This window comes from Grus americana, chromosome 5, assembly GCF_028858705.1.
Source record: "Grus americana isolate bGruAme1 chromosome 5, bGruAme1.mat, whole genome shotgun sequence".
In the NCBI taxonomy this organism is placed as follows: Eukaryota; Metazoa; Chordata; class Aves; order Gruiformes; family Gruidae; genus Grus; species Grus americana.
The window spans coordinates 53,416,121-53,434,602 of record NC_072856.1 but is presented as its reverse complement, the minus strand read 5'-3'; the positions used below and the strand labels follow the sequence as shown (position 1 = coordinate 53,434,602).

Sequence of the window (18,482 nt, the reverse complement as noted above, 5' to 3'; positions counted from 1 at the left end):
ACTTGAAATGAACCCAGCTTCTGCTCCAGTGAGCCAAAGAGGCTTTTTATCCAGGCTAAACTGCAAGGGTGAGCCAACAGCTGGGTCTGACAGTCTTGATGACTGACTGTGCAAAAGGCTTTATCCCTTACTTTTCCCAAATGGCAGCAAGGTTGAGCATATCTTTGGGGAATTTGCTCTTTGTGTTCTGCAGGTGTTTATTTAATATGTCAGAGACACGTATTACTACTGAAGGGTGCATGCCCTGTGAAGGAAAGCTACTTGTGTGCTGTGGGTGATGCAGTGGGTTCATTAAACCCCAGTACTGGATCCTCTTAGCCTCAAAAGAATAATCCCCTTTTAGCAAGCTGTAAGTTCAGACTTTGTAGTCAGCAGAAAGCAACAGTTCGCCAGTGCTAGGAGGAGTGTGAGGAGGAAGTCTGCTTTCCTAGTCAGTATCTGGAGTGAAATCACATGCTAGGAACAGATGATGCCATTCTTTTCTCTCCAGCTCAGTGTCTAGCAAAGGGCATCGCCTGAGGCCACCTCATCATACTCCTAAGTATCTTTTGTTCTCTGAAGTAACCAATTTGAGGAAGTAGGACTTCATAGAAGTCCATTACTTGCAGGAGCATTTACCATGCATTTGCATGAATGGATTTATAGAAATGAGTGGAAATGTAAAGATGGCTTTGGGAAGTTGGGTAAAACAAAGGCAGATGCTACCTTTGGAAATGTTTCTATGATTTTGGATAGGGTAAGATGGGTGCTTGTTTGTCCCGTTGACTTTATGGGACCAGGTTGGGGCAATGATGAAGAAAATCAGCTTTTGTTCTGAGAAAGAGAAGGAAGTTTTGTTGGGTTTACAAGGGCAATACCTGGCAGCTGTGTCTGTGTTCATGGTCAAGGTGCAGTAGTGCAGTCATGACCTCAGGGAATGGGGAATTGAGTTCCTAAGATGAAGACCCATGAGAACATTAACTGTGCTTTGTTCTTGTAGTCAGGAGAGGAGAGCATGAACTTAGACGATGCTTTCAAAACTCAGTTAAGACACAGTGAAGCAGCAATCTCCTCAGCTCTGCCAAAAACAATTCCAGCCCTTATCGTCCAGCTCTTGCCTTCAGCCCAGCTAGAGGACAGCAATAATAACAACATTAAAAAAAACAGATGTAGTTCTGAGCTTAGTTCAGACAGTTCGGAACAGTGATGTTCACGTGCAGTAATTCAATGCAAGGCTGACCCCAAGATAGCAGTGTGTCATCTTTCTTCTCCTAATTGCTTTTCTCAGCCCAGCTCACAGCTGTTACTGTGGCACTTTGCCACTGGCTCCCTTCTGAGTTGATGTGGTTGTAGTGCAGGTTTTGCTGCTGATGGTGAATCCACAGGAGAAATTTGCCATCCTAAAAGAGTTAGCTGTCACATCTTTGTTTCAAGTGTCAGTGTCTAGACTGTGTGGTGACTTCCTGTGTTGCCAATGCCCGTTTGCTTGCCCTTGAAGAGAAGCTGGACAATGAGGTTTTTCATGTTGTCTATTCTTTTCCCATCTCATTATTTTTCCACACTATTCAGCCAACCTAATGCCTTTTTTTTTTTTTTTAATTGTGTATTTGTTTTGCAGGAGTATATTGATGCTCATCCAGAAACCATTATCCTGGACCCTCTTCCTGCTATTCGTACGCTTCTGGACCGATCCAAGTCTTATGAGCTAATTCGGCAAATAGAGGCATACATGCAAGGTAGGCCAATACCTACTCTCCCTGACAGCTGTGACTAGAGAAGGAAGCATCTGGCTTCTGGAGGCTGGATGTGAGGTTTGAAGAAGTGGTTTGGGGCCCCTTGTGTTCTGTCTCTCCATGGAAGTGCAAACACTGAAGTATTCCTGTGTCATAGGATTGCCCTCTGGAATCTTGTGCTCTTCTTTTTCCATGTACACCGAAGAGGTTTACATCTGGTTAAAAATACAATGGTGATTTAATGGGGAGCATATTTACTATAGTGAGCACTCCCAGAAGTCTTCTGGAAAACATTGTCTTTTTGTGCATGCTGGTAAATCGAAATGACTGTACAAACTTAGCAGCTTGTCGTAACAATCCTGAGGGTTGAATTTGGGGGAGATTTATGGAAGAAGAAAAATTGGTTTTGGAAAGGACTGAAAGAAATTAAATTGTAAATAGAGCTAAGATCTTTGAGAAACTGGAAGCCTATTGCACGAGTTAATTGCTAGGAGGAACATAAATGCACCTTCTGGTGTTGGCTAGTTAACCGACAGACTATTGCCTTTAATTGGCATCATTTGAGTTGTATTCCCACATTTAGAAGTCATGCCTTTTCAACCTGAATAATTCTAGTATCTTATCATTTTAACCATTGTAACTGCAGCGTTAAGTTAGTCTTTTATTCCCTTTCTACTTCTGTTACTGTCGTATTCTTGAAACATTTATTGTCTTTTGAGTTTAAATCTAGAGCAGCTCTTGAAGTAACTGTTTCATATGTTAGATGATTCTGCTTGGGAGGAATTGCATTGCTGAACTATGTTCTAATAGGGTGTTATTGGAATTACCATTGTGATTGCGTTATCACTATCTTGATGGGCAGATAGGAACCCTATCAATTTATGTTTTTATAATTGTGGATTTGTAGACATACTGTTTGCACCTGACCTGCCTGGCCCCATTGGCAGTGTCTTTATGTAAAAATAAGGCTACTAATTTGCAGCACTCTCCCTTGTCTTTTGGAATCTCTTTAGGAGCAAATGTTCAATTAGTTTAAAAGGATTTTGGTTTGGAGTGGTTATTGCTGTTTGTGAGTGGGGGAGAGGTGCTGAGGGAAACCTGTGCTCTAAGGAAGTGGTTGAGATTTTGTTCTAGCAGCAGAGAGATAGAGTAGGATTTTTTTTTTCTTAAATTGCTATCAGTATTGTTATCTCTATGAGAACAATATGTTCGGGAGAGCATCCAGTTTTTGTAAGTAGTTTGTCTTGTATGTATATTGGCCTCCTCTGGTCAAACTGATGAGAAAAAGGAATAAAGGCTTAGGGAGGAAAAAGGAAAAAGTAGGTTTGTATTCAGTTAAGACTGACACTTTAAAGAGAAGCTGTTAATAAAGTTGAGGAATGTGGTAAGGACAAGCTTCACCTGTTCTCACTGGCTGCTGGTGTATTAGGTGACCATATATCCCCTGTCCCTGTGTGTCCCCCATGTTGTCCTTTCCCCCCTCTCCCCCCATCTAATCTTATTTCGATCTCATCATCAGAAATATCATGACAGAGACGTTGAACCAACTTTGTATTTAGCGGGGGAAATCTCAGGAGAACTGAGTATCTGGCTAACTTCTCGTTCTGGCCTAAGTAGATCAGCCTCTGTATTCCCGCACATAACGATCTGCCCTGAGAAAAAAGTTGCATCCCTCCAGACAGTGTGGTGTGTTTCCCCCACCCTCCTTGTTTTCACCTGCTAAACTGTGGTTTCTGCTTTGCAGCTGTCATGTCATATCCCAAGGCCATGAGCACTTAGAAAACTCAAACAAGACGTAGTACATCTGTAAATAGCATGAGGTCTTAGGAGCCACATCTTCTTTGTTCTGGAATTTCAAAATGGAAGTCACTACTTCACAGACTGACACTGTAACCACTCAGTTCTTGTGGAAATACAAGGTTCACAGATTTGCAGAATCATTGAGGCTGGAAGAGTCCTCTTGAGATCCTATAGTCTGTCTCCCTACTCAAAGCAGGATCCTCTAGAGCAAGCTCCCCAGGTCCATGTCCAGTTGGGTTTTGTATATCTCCACAGATGGAGACTGCATGACCTCTCTGGGCAACCTGCTCCCAGATTCATCTTGAACCTGGTGCGCTACTGTGCTACTAGCAGTTGCTGAGGTGACTTGCAGAGATTGTTATTTCTTCAGTATAGATAGTGATATCTCCCTTAGAAGGAAGTGTGACTCTTCTCTGGGGAAAAAAAAAATAATAAAGCTTTAAGAGACATTTTAGCATTGATTTTAATGGATTCTTTTTTGGAAGCAGTAGTCTGGCCAGGGCTGTGACTTCCTCCTTTTCCTGTTCTCTGTTATTTTGAGTGCAAGTTCTAAAAGAACTAGTCATTCTGAAACCTTCACTTCTGAGTCTTTTTAGAAAGATTCGAAAAAGTAAAGGTTGCATTCCCAACTTGTGTCCTACATAGCTGGCAGGTCTATCTTGAAATAAATCGCTGAATAGATTTTTTGGTATAGCAGTTGAGTTCTTTCAGCAGCTGTACTGCTTTGTTTACTGATCTGTGAAGAATTGCTTCTGATACAAAAGTGCTCTAGATCATGTTCTGTAATGTTTGGTGAAAGATTAGGAGCATTATTTAATGGAAATTTCATTTTTAGCAGGGTATTGTACGGTTGGAGCTGTGTCAGCCTTTTTTAAACTTTAACCTCATGATAAATAACTAAATTCTCTGATGTCATGTTGAAAAGCTGTGATCTTACAGCCTCGGAATTCAAGATCTGACTTTTTAAATTATGCTTAAGACGATAATAGATAATCACTGTGACTAGGCACTGACTAACCTTTTTACATTGCATTTTTAGTTTTAAGATTAAAAACCTTTAAAATTCCCTACATATCTTACAAGTAATAATCTAAACTGAAGGAATTTAAACCAAAACTGAGGTAAACATACTACTCGGTGCTCTACCTAGTGATCCCATCTGCTACTCAGCTTCCTTTGCTGTCTCTAACGACTTACAGGTTTCTTCAATAATGTTTGAACTTCAGATATTGCAGACCCTGGAGTTAATTTCTTTAACCACTTCCACCTGGCTTTTTTCCAGGATTTTAAAACCTCCTTCTTCTTAGATTCTTAAATTTAACTCCAAATCTAAAACTTCTATAGAAACTAGTCTTTGCAGGGTTCCCCTAAAAGAGAGAACTCCTGCATGAGCCAAGCTGCAACTCCTGAATTTATCTGTCTCCTAACAGTCTTTTTTGAAGTACAGGAACTATTCCCTCAGGATGCTCAAAATACCTTTTAGCTGTGATATTTTCATGCCAGCATGTAATTGAAATTATTTATGTTTGATTGTTAGCTATTATATGAGACGCTGTTGCTGCTGTGTGCACTCCTTTCTGATTTTGGGGGATATTACAGAACAGATCACAGCACACTTCTCTTTTTCCTGGACTTTTTTTATCACATTCTGTCTGTCTTAGAAATACTCCTTGAACAGCTGCATGCATCTTTTGTGACTAGGAGAGAGGCTCAGCATGATGTAACGGATAAGGCTCAGGGTTTTCTGCTTGGCACTGGTTCTGACTTCCTGCGTGACTTTGGGCACAGCATGTCACCCCTGTACGTCATTGTCTTCTCTTGACACTCATCTGGCTGTCTCTTCACTTTAGATGCCACATTTTTCTGGGCAGGAACCTCTTTTCCAGATATACATACACATACTCTGATATAATGAGTCTCTGATGCCAAGCAATCTGTGTAGGCTTGTTTTAACAGAAATTGTAGATCTGTTGTTGAGTAGAAAACTGGGTATTTACAATTCAACACCAAAGTAGGTAGTCAGGTTTTATTTTTTTGGAAGTTGTGGAGCATGTACATTGTTGGAGTGGTGTATTCTCAGAACTTCTCAAAATCAGGCCACCCAGTTAAAAGTGCCCGAAAATAGCTGTATATACATAGCTCTAGGCATTCACCTTTTGAAACTGTGGCCTCTGCTCTCTGTGGCCTACTTTTGATAGTAGTTCTGGTCAGAGGGGAGGGAGAAAAATAGTCACACAGGTCAACTTCACGCACCTCTATCTGTATTTGAAGCTCCTATTAAAATGAAAGGAAAAATCTGCTTTTAATTGGAAGGCTGTAAATCACCCACCTGAGGCTCACTTGTTTATGTAGGGGCATATGAGTAAAGCATCTAAGTTAGAGGGCTGATGTTAGCTGCTGCAAATAATCACACCACTTTTTGGATGCAAAAGTCTCCCTTGTTGATTGTATGCTCTTTCCACCAAGAACGCATGCAAACAGATGTCTCATTACCTTGCCCCAAGTGCGTTGCGTGTTCACTCACTGCATTTTAATTTCTGTCGGAAAACTAGTGTACATGCGTGGAGGGACGTAATTGGAATTACTGTTCTCTGTGACTGGAAGGACTTTGTCCAAAGTGCATCAGCGCACAGCAGTGTTGCAGGTGGCAGTGCTCTGTGCCCCAGCTGTCAGCACTTGGTGGGTCTCAGCCCTGCTCTGTCAAATTGGAAAGACTTTGGGACTTTTGACCCAGGGATGTGTCACCTGACGTCTCTCTCATAAAAGCTCATTCATTCATCTGGGAGGGGGTTGTCAAAGAGACACAGACATGTTGGTGTTATGATAAACAAGCCCTGGCTTTGAAATTTAGACAGCTGCTTCCAAAGGACTAATTCTGTCCAGAGAGAGGTGGCAGGAGAAGAAAGCGGCAAGTCCCAAAGGGAACCTGAAATCTTCTCTCTTGTACCATTGCTTGCTCTTGTAAGGTAGTTTACAAAAGGATTTTCAAAGGTAAGGATGCTGAAAGTTAGCCATTTCATAAATAGAAATTATGAACAGACTCTCCTTTCCCTTCCTGCTTCTCCTCCCCCTTCCCAGGTTTTCATTGTTTTGAGCTGTCAGCTCTGTCCCAGCATAGGTAGGAGGGACCAGAGAGCTGGAGGCCCCTGTAAAAATGGTTACCACAGTTCCTGTTCCCTCGACTTGGATTGGCAACCTGCTGGTCTGCTGCTTCTGTCCTGCAAAGATCCATCAGCTTGGTATTGTTCAAGTGACTGCAGTCCAACAGACACAAAGAATAATATAGAAAATATTTTTGTCATTTTGTCTCTCAACGTGCCAGCCAAAACTCCTTGAACCAACAAACAATCTTCATCTTGATCGTAGTAGTCTTGAGGGTCACTGAGCTTTCAAAATAAGCCTGTCTGTAAAGTTCAGATGTTACTTTTGGGTGCACTTAGGTTTAATCTTTAAATCTTGCGTGCTTTTGTGGCCAGGTATGGGGAATCTGCATCCCACTTTCAGTCTCCTTTGCTTATCCAAATCTAAAAAGAAACAAGACTGGACCTTTTATGCATTTATTGCATACCAGTGTTGGAAACTTCTGTTTTATATCTACAAGCATCACTTCAAAGCATTTGTGTACTTGATAAAACTGAAAACATAGAAAAGTTTGTAGAAATTAAGCAAGAGCTTCTATGAATTTTGTGTTTAGGGCTTGGGTGGATATGAAGAATGACCTAATCTACTTTTATGGGGTAAAGATATAAGCCATGACTGCACTCTATTGTCATGGGGCATTCCTAAGACATCTCCAGTTTGGGTTTTAAGAACAGACCATGGATTAATTCTTGAGGATTATTGTCTCTCTGGAATTAGGAAAGGAGGAACAGTGATTCTTCTTGTCATGAGGAAATCTTCACTGAATAAACTGGATGTTTTAAATTCCAGCAGAGTTGTGTTTCAAGTCATTCTGATTCTCTTGAGCAGAAATTTCCTTGGCTGGCATCCAACAACAGAAGATAGTTTTCCCAAGTATCTGAGTGCTAGAAAAAGTAAGGAAGGGGCAATGAAAGATAAATTGCTCACAACATCAATGTAAAACATAACTGAGAATAGTTTTTGCAGCAAGTGGCTTTACCCCTGATGTTTCTACTTATATGGTCATAAGTTCAGAGGTCAAGAAACAAGTCTTGAAAAATAGGACCTTTCATCTGAATTGGAAACCAGGACTCAGTGGTAGAACATTATTCCAGTTCTGGCGTGATGTGTTTACGTCACTTTTGCAGCTGAAGAAGCAGATTATTTTAAGATGTGTTACAGTAGTCTAGCATGGACAAGAAAAGTAGCATCCCTTACATTTCCTCAGACAAGTATCTAGCCAACATGTGAGACCCCTGGTTAGATTCTAATCTCTCCTCATGAAGAGCCCAGCAGGACCTTAAGGCTTTATCAGCTCATGATAAAGAGTGCCTGAGAGATCCATGGGGAGGATGCTTTCCTTTACCAGGGCCACTAACATCCAGTCTAAAATCACTACCGGTTCCTGTTTCACTAATCTGCTAGCTTTGTGCAACTGTTAGGTCATCTGAGTGTATCAGCAAAGAAAATCATGAAAGCTTGAGTGCCTTTGTTTCTTGATGTCAGTAGTTGGTTCTGTCTCATTAATTTTCCAAGTGGCTTTCTGAAGTTAGAGTGGAAGAGGCTGCAAGTGGAAAGGTTGATGAGAGGGACTTGAGATGATCTGAGTTTCTTGTATAGTTTATGATTGAGTGGAACCAAACCTCTGTGGTCAGTTGCTTGATAGTCTTCCTACACAAGGTCATTTACTTCTCATCATCATTTGATACACCACACTACTAACATCTTGCTTTTCTTCCTGTTTGGGGTACCCTTCTTGCAGCAGTGATTGGAAAGTGCTGATTTTTTGTTTTTCTGATGTGTAAATGCATATGAGGTGGAAATAGATCCAAATGCACCCATAGATTGGTATGGCTGTATGGAGACGGTCAGCTCTTCTGGAGGTGATGAGGTCACTATGCTGCATTTTGCAGTTAAGGTCACTATACTGCATTTGTGTAAAGGAAACAAAACTGATTCTGCAGGATGCAGTTTAGCTCCATGAAAACAGAAAGATGCTACGCTGAGAAGAAAGAGCGGTAGTGTTACAGGCACATGTTGCATCCTTTCATACCCTGTTTGGTGGGCAAGGTGTATGTGGAGCATATTTCAGAACTCGTGGCGTTCGTAGGAAAATATGCATCTTGTTTAGTTCTGTACACTAAGAGTGAACCACTGCTTGTTAAATTGGGTTAAAATAATCTGAATAGTAAAAATTGTGTCCCCCAAACAGCCCTGTGTGGCCATGTGGATCCAGCTGCCTTCAGGCCTTCTGGCCTATTAGAGTTCTTCAAAGCTGTCAGCTAGAGATTGGATAACTGGGCACAAGTCAGCACATTGAAATAACTTTCAAAAATAAAAAATAAAATCACTCCTCAGAGGGCAGATGTTAAGTAAACTGAAGCATCAGAAAGTGCAAGACAGAGACCGAAGACACAGAGATAAATAAACTGCTTTCAATGTGGCAAGTCAAGCATCCCATACTAGTGGTGATCCAGGACATTTATTAATAACTCTGGAAAAGGCAAATGAACACAGGATGGCAAATTTTTCAGATAAGTCCAAACTGTTTAGTTTTTTCCAGGCAATGGGAGACAGCAATATCAAATGGATCTACCAAAAGTCAGTGAACAGTCAGCATGATGATGGATCCATTTTATTGCAGTCTCTTGGGCCCATAAAGAAATAATATGGACAGGTCGTGATTGTTAACTTCTGCATTGACTCACTGCTCAGGAAAGACCTCGGCGTCACAGTGGGTAGCTTACTGGAAACTTCTGTCCCCCCTGCCTCAGTAGTCAAATGAGAACATGCCAAGAGAACCAAACAAAAAGATTATGGTGGCCAAAAATAGCATTGAAGATACTGAGCATACAGTTATGGAAATAAAGCGCTTTCTTTTCCCCGAAGACTGTTTTCGGTTCTGCTTTCCTGAATTTAAAAATACACATTAGAAATGAAAAGAATCCTGGAGAAAAGGGACATGGTCAGTGCCAAGAGATGGCCATACAAGGGCAGAGTGAGGTCAACCTGGGGCTAGCAGAGGTGGAACAAAACCTGAGCAAACAAAATATGAATAAATGGAGAAATGTTCCCCTTTTACCTGTCATACTAGAGTTCCAATAAATACCTGTGCAGTTGCCATAAAATATCAATTCAGGTCATAGCTGGACTGAAAAAAGTAGCAAACATTCACAGCTAGGTTTAAAAAGTTTAGAAACCATCATGGTTGGAGGGTATATGGTGCTGACTGGTGGGTGTCAGAAAGAAACTCCATTTATGAACTCTGAATTCCATAGCTTAGGCTATGTTGGGGGACAATATATATTGCCTTTTCTCTGATGTGAAATCCACTGCCAAGTAGCAGAAATGGAGATGACACGGTATCAGCTGAACTGTGGTCTCATTTGGTTTGTTAATTCCTGTGTTCATTTCTCATCTCCTGGGAGGCAGGAATGACTAAAACTGCAGTGAGGATTTAAAGCATTTTCTAGTTCTACATAACTTTTAAACCTGGTACAAGTGGTAATGTTTTGGCACTTTTACTGTCTAATGAATAAAGTCCTGGGATTTTTCATTATTATTATGAGCACTCCGCATGTTAAACAGGAACTTCAAATACAGCCTGATGTGTAAAGCTGTTATTCTTCCAGAAATATGGCTGGATGATGTGATTATAACTGCTTTTCTTTGATAGCTCTCTCTCCCACTATATTAAAGCCCCCACAAGACCCTGTAGAGCAAGGCAAGGGGGTGTACATAAGGGGACAGAACCATGGCACCGTGGGGCAGACACTCGTAATACATGGCAGGGACTTAACGGTACTGAACGCCCTTGAAGAAGTTTGTCTATTAGCTCTTGTTTTACTAGAGGATCAAGGAGGGCATCCTCCAGATCACGCTGGTGCATTGTCTGGGACAGGGCGTTACTTAGCACACTGGAACTTGTCAACTTTTAAAACTTCTTGTTTTATTTCCTCCCTTGCTGCCTAGCAATATCATGAGGAAGAGTGACCAGTTGCAAAATTTATCTCCCATGTAAATATGAAGATGACTGAACAGATAGTGTTTCACAGGTCTCACCTTCCTGCCTGCCCTAAGAAGCCTGCTCCATGATCAGAATCGCTGCAGCTTTTCCCCCTTGCTGCAGCTCAGCTGCCAGCTTCATTAGCATCTGCCAGGGCAAGAGGGAAATGAGCACTCAGCTGTCACCGAGCATGTTAACTTTAGATGCAGCATTGGGATTCCTACACAAGGGGAGTGTTCATATTCCAGGTCCTTCTTAATCAGCTTGAGGATGCCATAGGGGTATTTTCTCTGTCTCTGATTGACTGCCAGTGAGCAGCCAGCAGTGGAATCTGTCCTGCAGAGACACAAAGTGTCAGTCTTGCAGACATCTACCCACCACATAGCTTTACTGACAGAGGGTATATAAATATCCTGAATGAGGTCCTTCTTTTGACCAAGGGATGATAAACATACTATGAAGGCGATGGAAGATGTTAACATTCAGGAAGAGCTTTTTCCTTTCTGACTTGTATTTTATTAATGTTTAAAGGTCCACTAAGATCTTGGTTGTGTGAGAAAGTTCAACTTCACTGAAGCAATTTCTTCACTTAAAACTGAGAGCTTATTCTATCAGACTAGCTTACTTAGTTGCTGATGCGTTGACAAGACACCCATCCAAGTAAGTGCTTGGGACACTGAATATGAGCCCCATCCTATGCTAAGTCCTGGTTCATATGTAATACAATTAATTTACATGCAGCATTGTGGGTGAGGCATAGGTTAATATCGCTCTGAGATTTTAGGATCTGTAATGCCAGTGCAGTTTGATTTCAGCCAAATTTTCAGGAATGCTTAACGTTCTTCTAGTGCTCCAGTTTGACTCACATGACCTGATGTTTCCGAAAAAATGCAGCGCAGCACACAGAGCCTCAGGGCCAGGAACCAGGCATTTTTTGGTCTCTGTTGTTGAGATTCAGGACCTTGATGACAGCCCTACTTACTGTCTTGATCTCTGAAATGCCGGCCAAACTTCCCTGCTTCACCAGGGGAACTCTCTGAGGGTTAGTCAGCACTTGGGTAGCCTGTGAATGTGCTGTTTGAATACTGGGAGGAGGGGGGAAGTATGATAAGATTTTTGGTCACAAGGCTACTGCAGTGCTGGAATAAACTAATGGAGTAGTTATGAACCTCCTGTACTGGAGGTTTTAGGAACATAGGAACAGGTTAATTAGACAAATATCTGCCAGTGTTGGTGTTAGAACCATTTCATCTTGCCAGAGTGGAATGGGTAGGTAACCTTTCCAGACCAGTATCTTCTGATGTTGATTGTCGTTCAGAATAAAAAACATCAGCTACTGACAGCTTGAGCCAGGGAGCTTAATGAAGTCATGCTGAAATGTTAGTAGACACCTGTCCTGTGCGGAGCCAGCACAGAGGGACACCCATAGCATGTATGCTTACTTGTGCTGGCATAAGAGCTAAGCAGTCTGAGTAGTCTTGGGCTTTCACTGGGGCAAAGTCTTCGCGGGTCAGTGCAGCCAGACCTGAATATGTTTGGCTGTGCTCCCATACAAAAAGCAATATGTTTTAGCTGGATGCAGTCACATTACTTCGGCTGTATGACTTCCAGGCCAAAGAGGGCTTCATTCTGCTTTTTTGGGGGGGATGATGAGAGAGGAGCTGTGGACTGGCTGCACCTGTTCATGTGGACGTGGCACAGCAGGAGCAAGTATTTCTTCCCCGGTGGAGAAATCTGTGGAATGAGTTTGTCACTTGCTTCACAAGGGTGAGGCAGTTGAGCAATGCATTCCTGAATCAGCAGGCTCCTCTTGCCTTGCGGCGTTAGGCAACCGCACATTAAATCTAAAGCTATAAATTGTATAATTTGCATAAGATATTAGGCAGAGAAGCACAATGGGACAGATGCTAATTGCTGATCTGGGAATCCTCACAAGCATTTGCTAGGAGATAAACTGCAGTTACTTCAGTATTGGGCAATTAGTGTTGGTTTTCTAGAAGGAGAGAAGCGTATCACACCTACTGATATTTCGTACTGTGTAATTTACTGATGCTGTTGTTGCTCTTGGGGACATTTTTTTAGTTCCTATTTAAGAAAATATTTTAAAAACCCCTGCTAGTTTTGGCAGGAAAGCAGATGCAGTTTGGGAGGGGTGTCTCCACCAAGAAAGCTAGCCAGTTCAAATGCATCTTCCTTGTATTTTGCTGCAGGGAAGTTAATTCTACCATAAATTCTTTGGCATTCCATAGATCTGTTCTAGGTTGTGGTGCAAGTACACCACAGATTGAAGATGAGTTTTTGTTTGGTTGATTTTTGCTGCCTTTGCAACCTGGAGTCTGGTATGAGTTTTGGAGGTAAAATCTATGGTGACATTTTATGGCAGTTATCATGAATTTTGACACGGAGTTTTCTAATCAGTTGTTAGGCTACCAGTTAGTTAAATTACTAAATCTTGAAATGTGTTTACCTAGATAGCAGAAGTGCTTAGGGGAGTGCAGAGTTCTACATTTGTTAGGTTTTGTAGTTATTCTGAGTGTTGTGTCTTCCAACACTGCCCCACAATGTTTGTATGCTTTTCCATTTTATGAGCTGTTTATGAAATACAGGCAGTTCTCTAAGTGTGATGCTTCCCCTCAAGGTCCCATACCATGGGAAAGTAAATGTCCTAGACACTAGAGCTGATTGTAATTGCTTCTATTTTTCAGTACTTTGAAAGAAAATGATGTTAGAAGAGATCAGAAAAATATCCATTTATTTTCACTGCAGAAATGATCATTTGTAATGAACGTAAAAGAGGCAATAGAGAGAGTCAGCATTTTTGAGATTTCAGAATTTGGAGAAGAAAAGAGAGGAAAATATCTCCTCTTTTCCTCCCATGCCTCTCACACTCTTACTCCATAGCTTCCTGGCCCAAGAGTCCCTGGGAGAAAGGGGACTTGTTTTTTTTGGACACCTATATGAGGTGAGAGTAAAGGAGCTTTGCTTTATGCTTCACTGAAAAGCATCTTGCTTCACACCTGTGATGAAAGTGCTAGCCCTGTTGCAGGCAGTTTGGCTTGTCTGTTTGTTTTGAACTTAACATTAAGGACTTACTATAGCTATAAACTAGTTCTATGCAAAAGTAAAACACCGTGCTCACACCTGGTGAGGGCCTGGAGTTACAGGAGAGTCCCATCTAGGAGACTCTGAGGGCTTGTCTGCATTAGGTGTGTTGCTTTTCATTCCTTCTGGTGAATGACAGCTGTAATGTGGGTGCTCTTACACAACTTCCTGCGTGGGAGGAGGGATGAACTGTACCAGAAGAAGGCACCTTTATACATCTGTGCAGGTGTTGGGGCAGGGTTACCATTCCAGATGGTAATTGAACCTCTGGCAGGAACTGCTCCATGGATGCAGCTCTTTGCAAGTGCATGCCTGTCCTGAGCCAGGATCATGCAATGCTTCTCCTCTTCCCTCTCACCTTGCTCCTTAGAGTGATTATTTTCAAAGACACTGTTGTGAATTAGGACAAATCCTTTGTGAAACAGACTGAAGATGTGTAACCAGTGCGATCATTTAAGTGGTTAGAGAAGCTTTTAAAATTGTTTATGTAACCAAGTAGCTGAAACAATAGTGGTACCTGTGCCAAACACAGGCATACATTGCTCTCTGGAGGCAGGTATGGGTGGAGGACCTTACGTGGTTGGTTTGTGAAGGTTTGTCTGCTGGGTACTGGCTTTATGCACCAGATGCAGCAGTAGTAGCCACCTAAACCTTTCATAAACCCATGCCGACTGGGCTTGATCGCCTTGTTGTCCTACATGAGCTGCGTGATGGCACTCAAGATGATCTACTCCATAACTTTCCCTGGCACGGAGGTCAGACTGACAGGCCTGTAGTTCCCCGGATCTTCCTGCTGGCCCTTCTTGTAGATGGGCGTCACATTTGCTAATCTCCAGTCAACCGGGACCCCAGTTAGCCAGGACTGCTGATAAATGATGGAAAGTGGTGTGGTGAGCACTTCCGCCAGCTCCCTCAGTACCCTTGGGTGGATCCCATCCAGCCCCATGGACTTGCATGTGTCTAAGTGGCGTAGCAGGTCACTAACCATTTCCTCTTGGATTATGAGGGCTTCATTCTGCTCCCTGTCCCTGTCTTCCAGCTATTAGGTGTCTCAAGAGCCTGGATAATTAAACAGTTGAGAATCCCTTCTAATTCAAGTCCGAATTGATTCACAGTCAGGTTTACCCATAAAAAGAAGTACTATCTTCTTTTACCAACACAGATTTCTGTCTGCGTTGGCCATTTCCCCTTTTATTGGAGCCCTGAACCTTGGCAGAAACAAAACCCAGCTAACACTGAGACAGAGTTGGGATTCAAAGCGTAATAGGCATTTACTGGATAAGAATCACATCTAGACATGCACATACTTCTCCGAATCTGATGGTACTTGGTTTATCTTTCCTATTTATATCTTTGATTTACCACAAGGATTTTATCTTTAAGAAAAAAAAAATCAGCCATAGTTCCCTAAAATCACAGGTTTTTTTTCCTTCTGTTTTGGGAATAGGAAGGAATCCTTAAACAAAATTTATCTCCTAAATGTAAAATATACCCAGTTTTAGATATATTTTTAACTGTGTAAGTTATTGAATTGCATTGGATCATTAGTGTTTGTTTAGTTGCAGTGAAAGTAAAAGCCTGCCTGGAACTGAAAACAAATGCATTTTGTATTGAATTTAATGTGTCTCATCATATGCAGCTGGTTTTGATCTATTTTTCTTCTGTGCTCTCATGCGGTCTTTGTTTTTGTGTTATTTTGTCCAAGAGAATTTCTTTTAATAACTTTCCATACTTGGTTAGCCTTCATAGGAAAAATCGTTTTTCCTTTGGTAAAGGTAGATCCACGTGCATTGAATGTTTGTTCAGGCTTATAGGGAAGTTTGTTTTCTTTGAAACTTAAACATAAGTAGGCTTCCTCTTCTTTTTTGACTTTAAAAAAACAACTGATTTTTTCAAAACATTTTCTAGTTTGTGCTCTGGTAGTGTGATTTTTTTTCTGCTCTATACACCATGTACTGCAGCTTCTAAAGACTAAGGTGTTGATGCGTGGTTTTAGTGACTGTAGGGTTTTAGGACTGTAGTATTAATCTAGGAGCTGCACCATCATTATCTCCATTAGAGCAAGAGTATTGTGTCAGCCAGGAAGGTACAGAGAGAGATTTGAAGTTGTTAAAGACAAACCTGTAGAAGAACCCCACTGTGTTGGGGCTTGAAAGGCTTGATCCTGCTCCAAGCCTTTCCGATGGTGCCTGCATAGGTATTAATCTCTCCACCCCCTTGTTTGTGTCACACCTCTGTCCTTCATCAGTCCTATTTGTTTGGTTTGGAGCTTCTCCGAGGGAGACACTACTTCCTGTCATGTGTTTTGCACAGTGCTCAAAATATTTGCCTTCCAATGCCATTGTAATAAAAACGATCCTAAGATGTTAGGGGAGAAAATAGTAAGGCTTCCACAGTGTCCGCATAGCTTTCAATTGTAATTGTATACAGAGGAAACTCTTTGAAACAGCATTTAGTGAAAGCTGAATTCTGAGCTATGACCTGGTTTCTTTAAACATTCAGGTTTTGTCATTATTTTGAAGCCTGCAGTGCCTGATGCTAAAAATACACTGTGCTGAGCTTCCCACGTGTAGGTAGTTATATAAATCTTGCCATAAATAATACTTGTTCATTCGATCATTATAGAAATGTCTTGACATGCAGTTCATAAGGGATTTGCTCAGTGCAAACGAAAATTGAGTAGAAAAACATAGATTAGAATGAGACTTCCTAGACCTATTTAGATCCTGCTTTTATAGCATCATTTCAATCATTTCATGGCTTAGTTTGTCATTTCTCCAGTATCTTGACAAATCTGAAGAGGGCGAAGGAGAATCCTCCTTAATTCTTCAATCAGCTGTGAAATGTGAAGGGTTGTTACTGCACCTTTACAGTTGCACGCCTTAAAAAGGTTTAAGCTAAGTATCTTAATATCTGTCATTGTGCTATGAGCATAAGCATAGAGTTGAATGCCTCAGTCCTTTACAGTTTGGATTTCACAGCCATTTTGTAGGAATGCTTGAGACTATAAAACTGAAACATTGAGTAGTATGAAAGTCCTGGTTGTTGCGTAGTTATTGGGAGAAGGTGTATTTTATAACTGGGAGGGAAAAAAGCACAGATGAACTGTTGGTATGTGAGGCAGAGTTCTTCAGGCTGGCAAGAGCTGTGCTGTAGGCAGTCTCCTGAATCTGGGTATCTTGACTAAACCAAAAAACAAACCCACAATTCTCTTTCTGGATGGAAATATTCTGGTCACAGAAGAGTCCAAGTGCATTTGAGCTTAAAAAAAAACAGAAAAGAAAGAAGATTGGTGCTGAAGGGGGGGGGTGGGGTATCTGGACTGTGGGCAGTTATGAACAGAAACTCCTAGGATATCATGTATAACTTGTAGGTATCAGTTTAGCAAAGCACAGATGCAAAGATTAGTGTAGGTGCAAGCTTGTACGAAGCAAACTGAAGTCAGTGAGATGGGAGCAAGTGGTGCAGCTGAGCTCTGAAAGAGTAAGTAGCAAGCATACACCAGAAAGTCTTACTGGGATCTCAGGATTGATTTAATTAGGAAGTGAATGTTTTGGCTTAATTCTCAGAAATGAGCAATCTCTACTTGCATGAATTCCAGTTTGCCTTAGGTTGTTCTGTCAGGTGCTGGATGTCATCGGTGCCCAGTCCACCAGTCCCTCAGCCCGATTGATTGCCTTCATGTCTCTGAGTTTACTCTCGCACACCCTGCTTCAGGTTGCAAAATAAGATTGTAAAATCATTGTACTGGAAACTGCTGTGAATATTGTTTCTGCAGAGGAACAAAACTGCAGCTTCTTAGACCTATTACTAACAGCCAAACTCTGTAAAACCTAATTCAGACCTTAAAATAAACCTCAGGAGTGAAGAAAATTACAGTGCACGGAACAGCAAGGCAAGCATGCTCAGACAGCTCTAGAGGAGAGAAACCTGTCTCCCACAAAGGGTGGTGGGGTTTTTGGCACCCAGCTCCTTCAGTCCCTGGGAAGGCCAGCCTGCCTGCTCCCTGGGACCCATGCAGAGCCTTTGTTATGCTAGAGCACTGGAGTGGGAAGGAACATGTATCGATTTTAATAAATGCCATTTTCTTTGCTGGTCCCAGATCTCATTCTGTGCTACCCATGAGGTAAGAATTGTGGTAGCTCTGCTTTGAGTTACCCCTGGTCTGGTTGCAGTAGGGGTAGTTTGTTGTTTTACGAAGGGCAAATGGAGGATGAATGGAATTACTCAGGGCATCCTGGTTTACCTCCAGTACTTCTCTTCCAGCTGATTTGATTCTGACTGTTTGTGGGTCAGATCTGTGAACTCACTGCCTTTTGATGTAGAATGATGTTGTGGAGGAGTTTCAGTTTTCTGACCTTTTGTTGTTGTTGTGTCATTTCTCTGCCTTCTCTTTTTCAGTCTGGCTACATGATCTATGAATGTAAGATTGAGCAGGGATCCTTTCCAGGAGGATACTCATCTGTTTCCCTTAAAAAGGAGGCAGGGAGCATGAGAGAAGGCAGAATCAGAGCAATAGGAAATTCAGGCTGTGTAATGGGCTTGCATTAATAATCATAAGAATAAATTGCTAGTCCTCACACTGGTTTTTGAAAGGGATATTGCAAAAGAAGTCAGTAATTAAAATTTAGGCAGTTTTGGGTTTTTGTGAAGGTATTTAAAACGTCAGTATTCAACAAATTTTTTGATAGAACTTACTGCCAGTTATTACAAAGTAGAGAGAGAACAGATATTCAAACGTC

General features: G+C 41.6%; 1 protein-coding gene across 11 annotated transcripts in view; it reads left to right on the top strand.

Moving 5' to 3' along the window:
• Positions 1–18,482, top strand: part of ITPK1 (inositol-tetrakisphosphate 1-kinase) — a 153,977-nt gene that overhangs the window by 88,506 nt on the left and 46,989 nt on the right. For all 11 annotated transcript variants that reach the window (XM_054825802.1, XM_054825808.1, XM_054825803.1 and 8 more), the window contains one exon: positions 1,598–1,715. In XM_054825802.1, the coding sequence (XP_054681777.1) occupies positions 1,598–1,715 (118 nt within the window). The remainder of the gene's footprint in view (positions 1–1,597; positions 1,716–18,482) is intronic.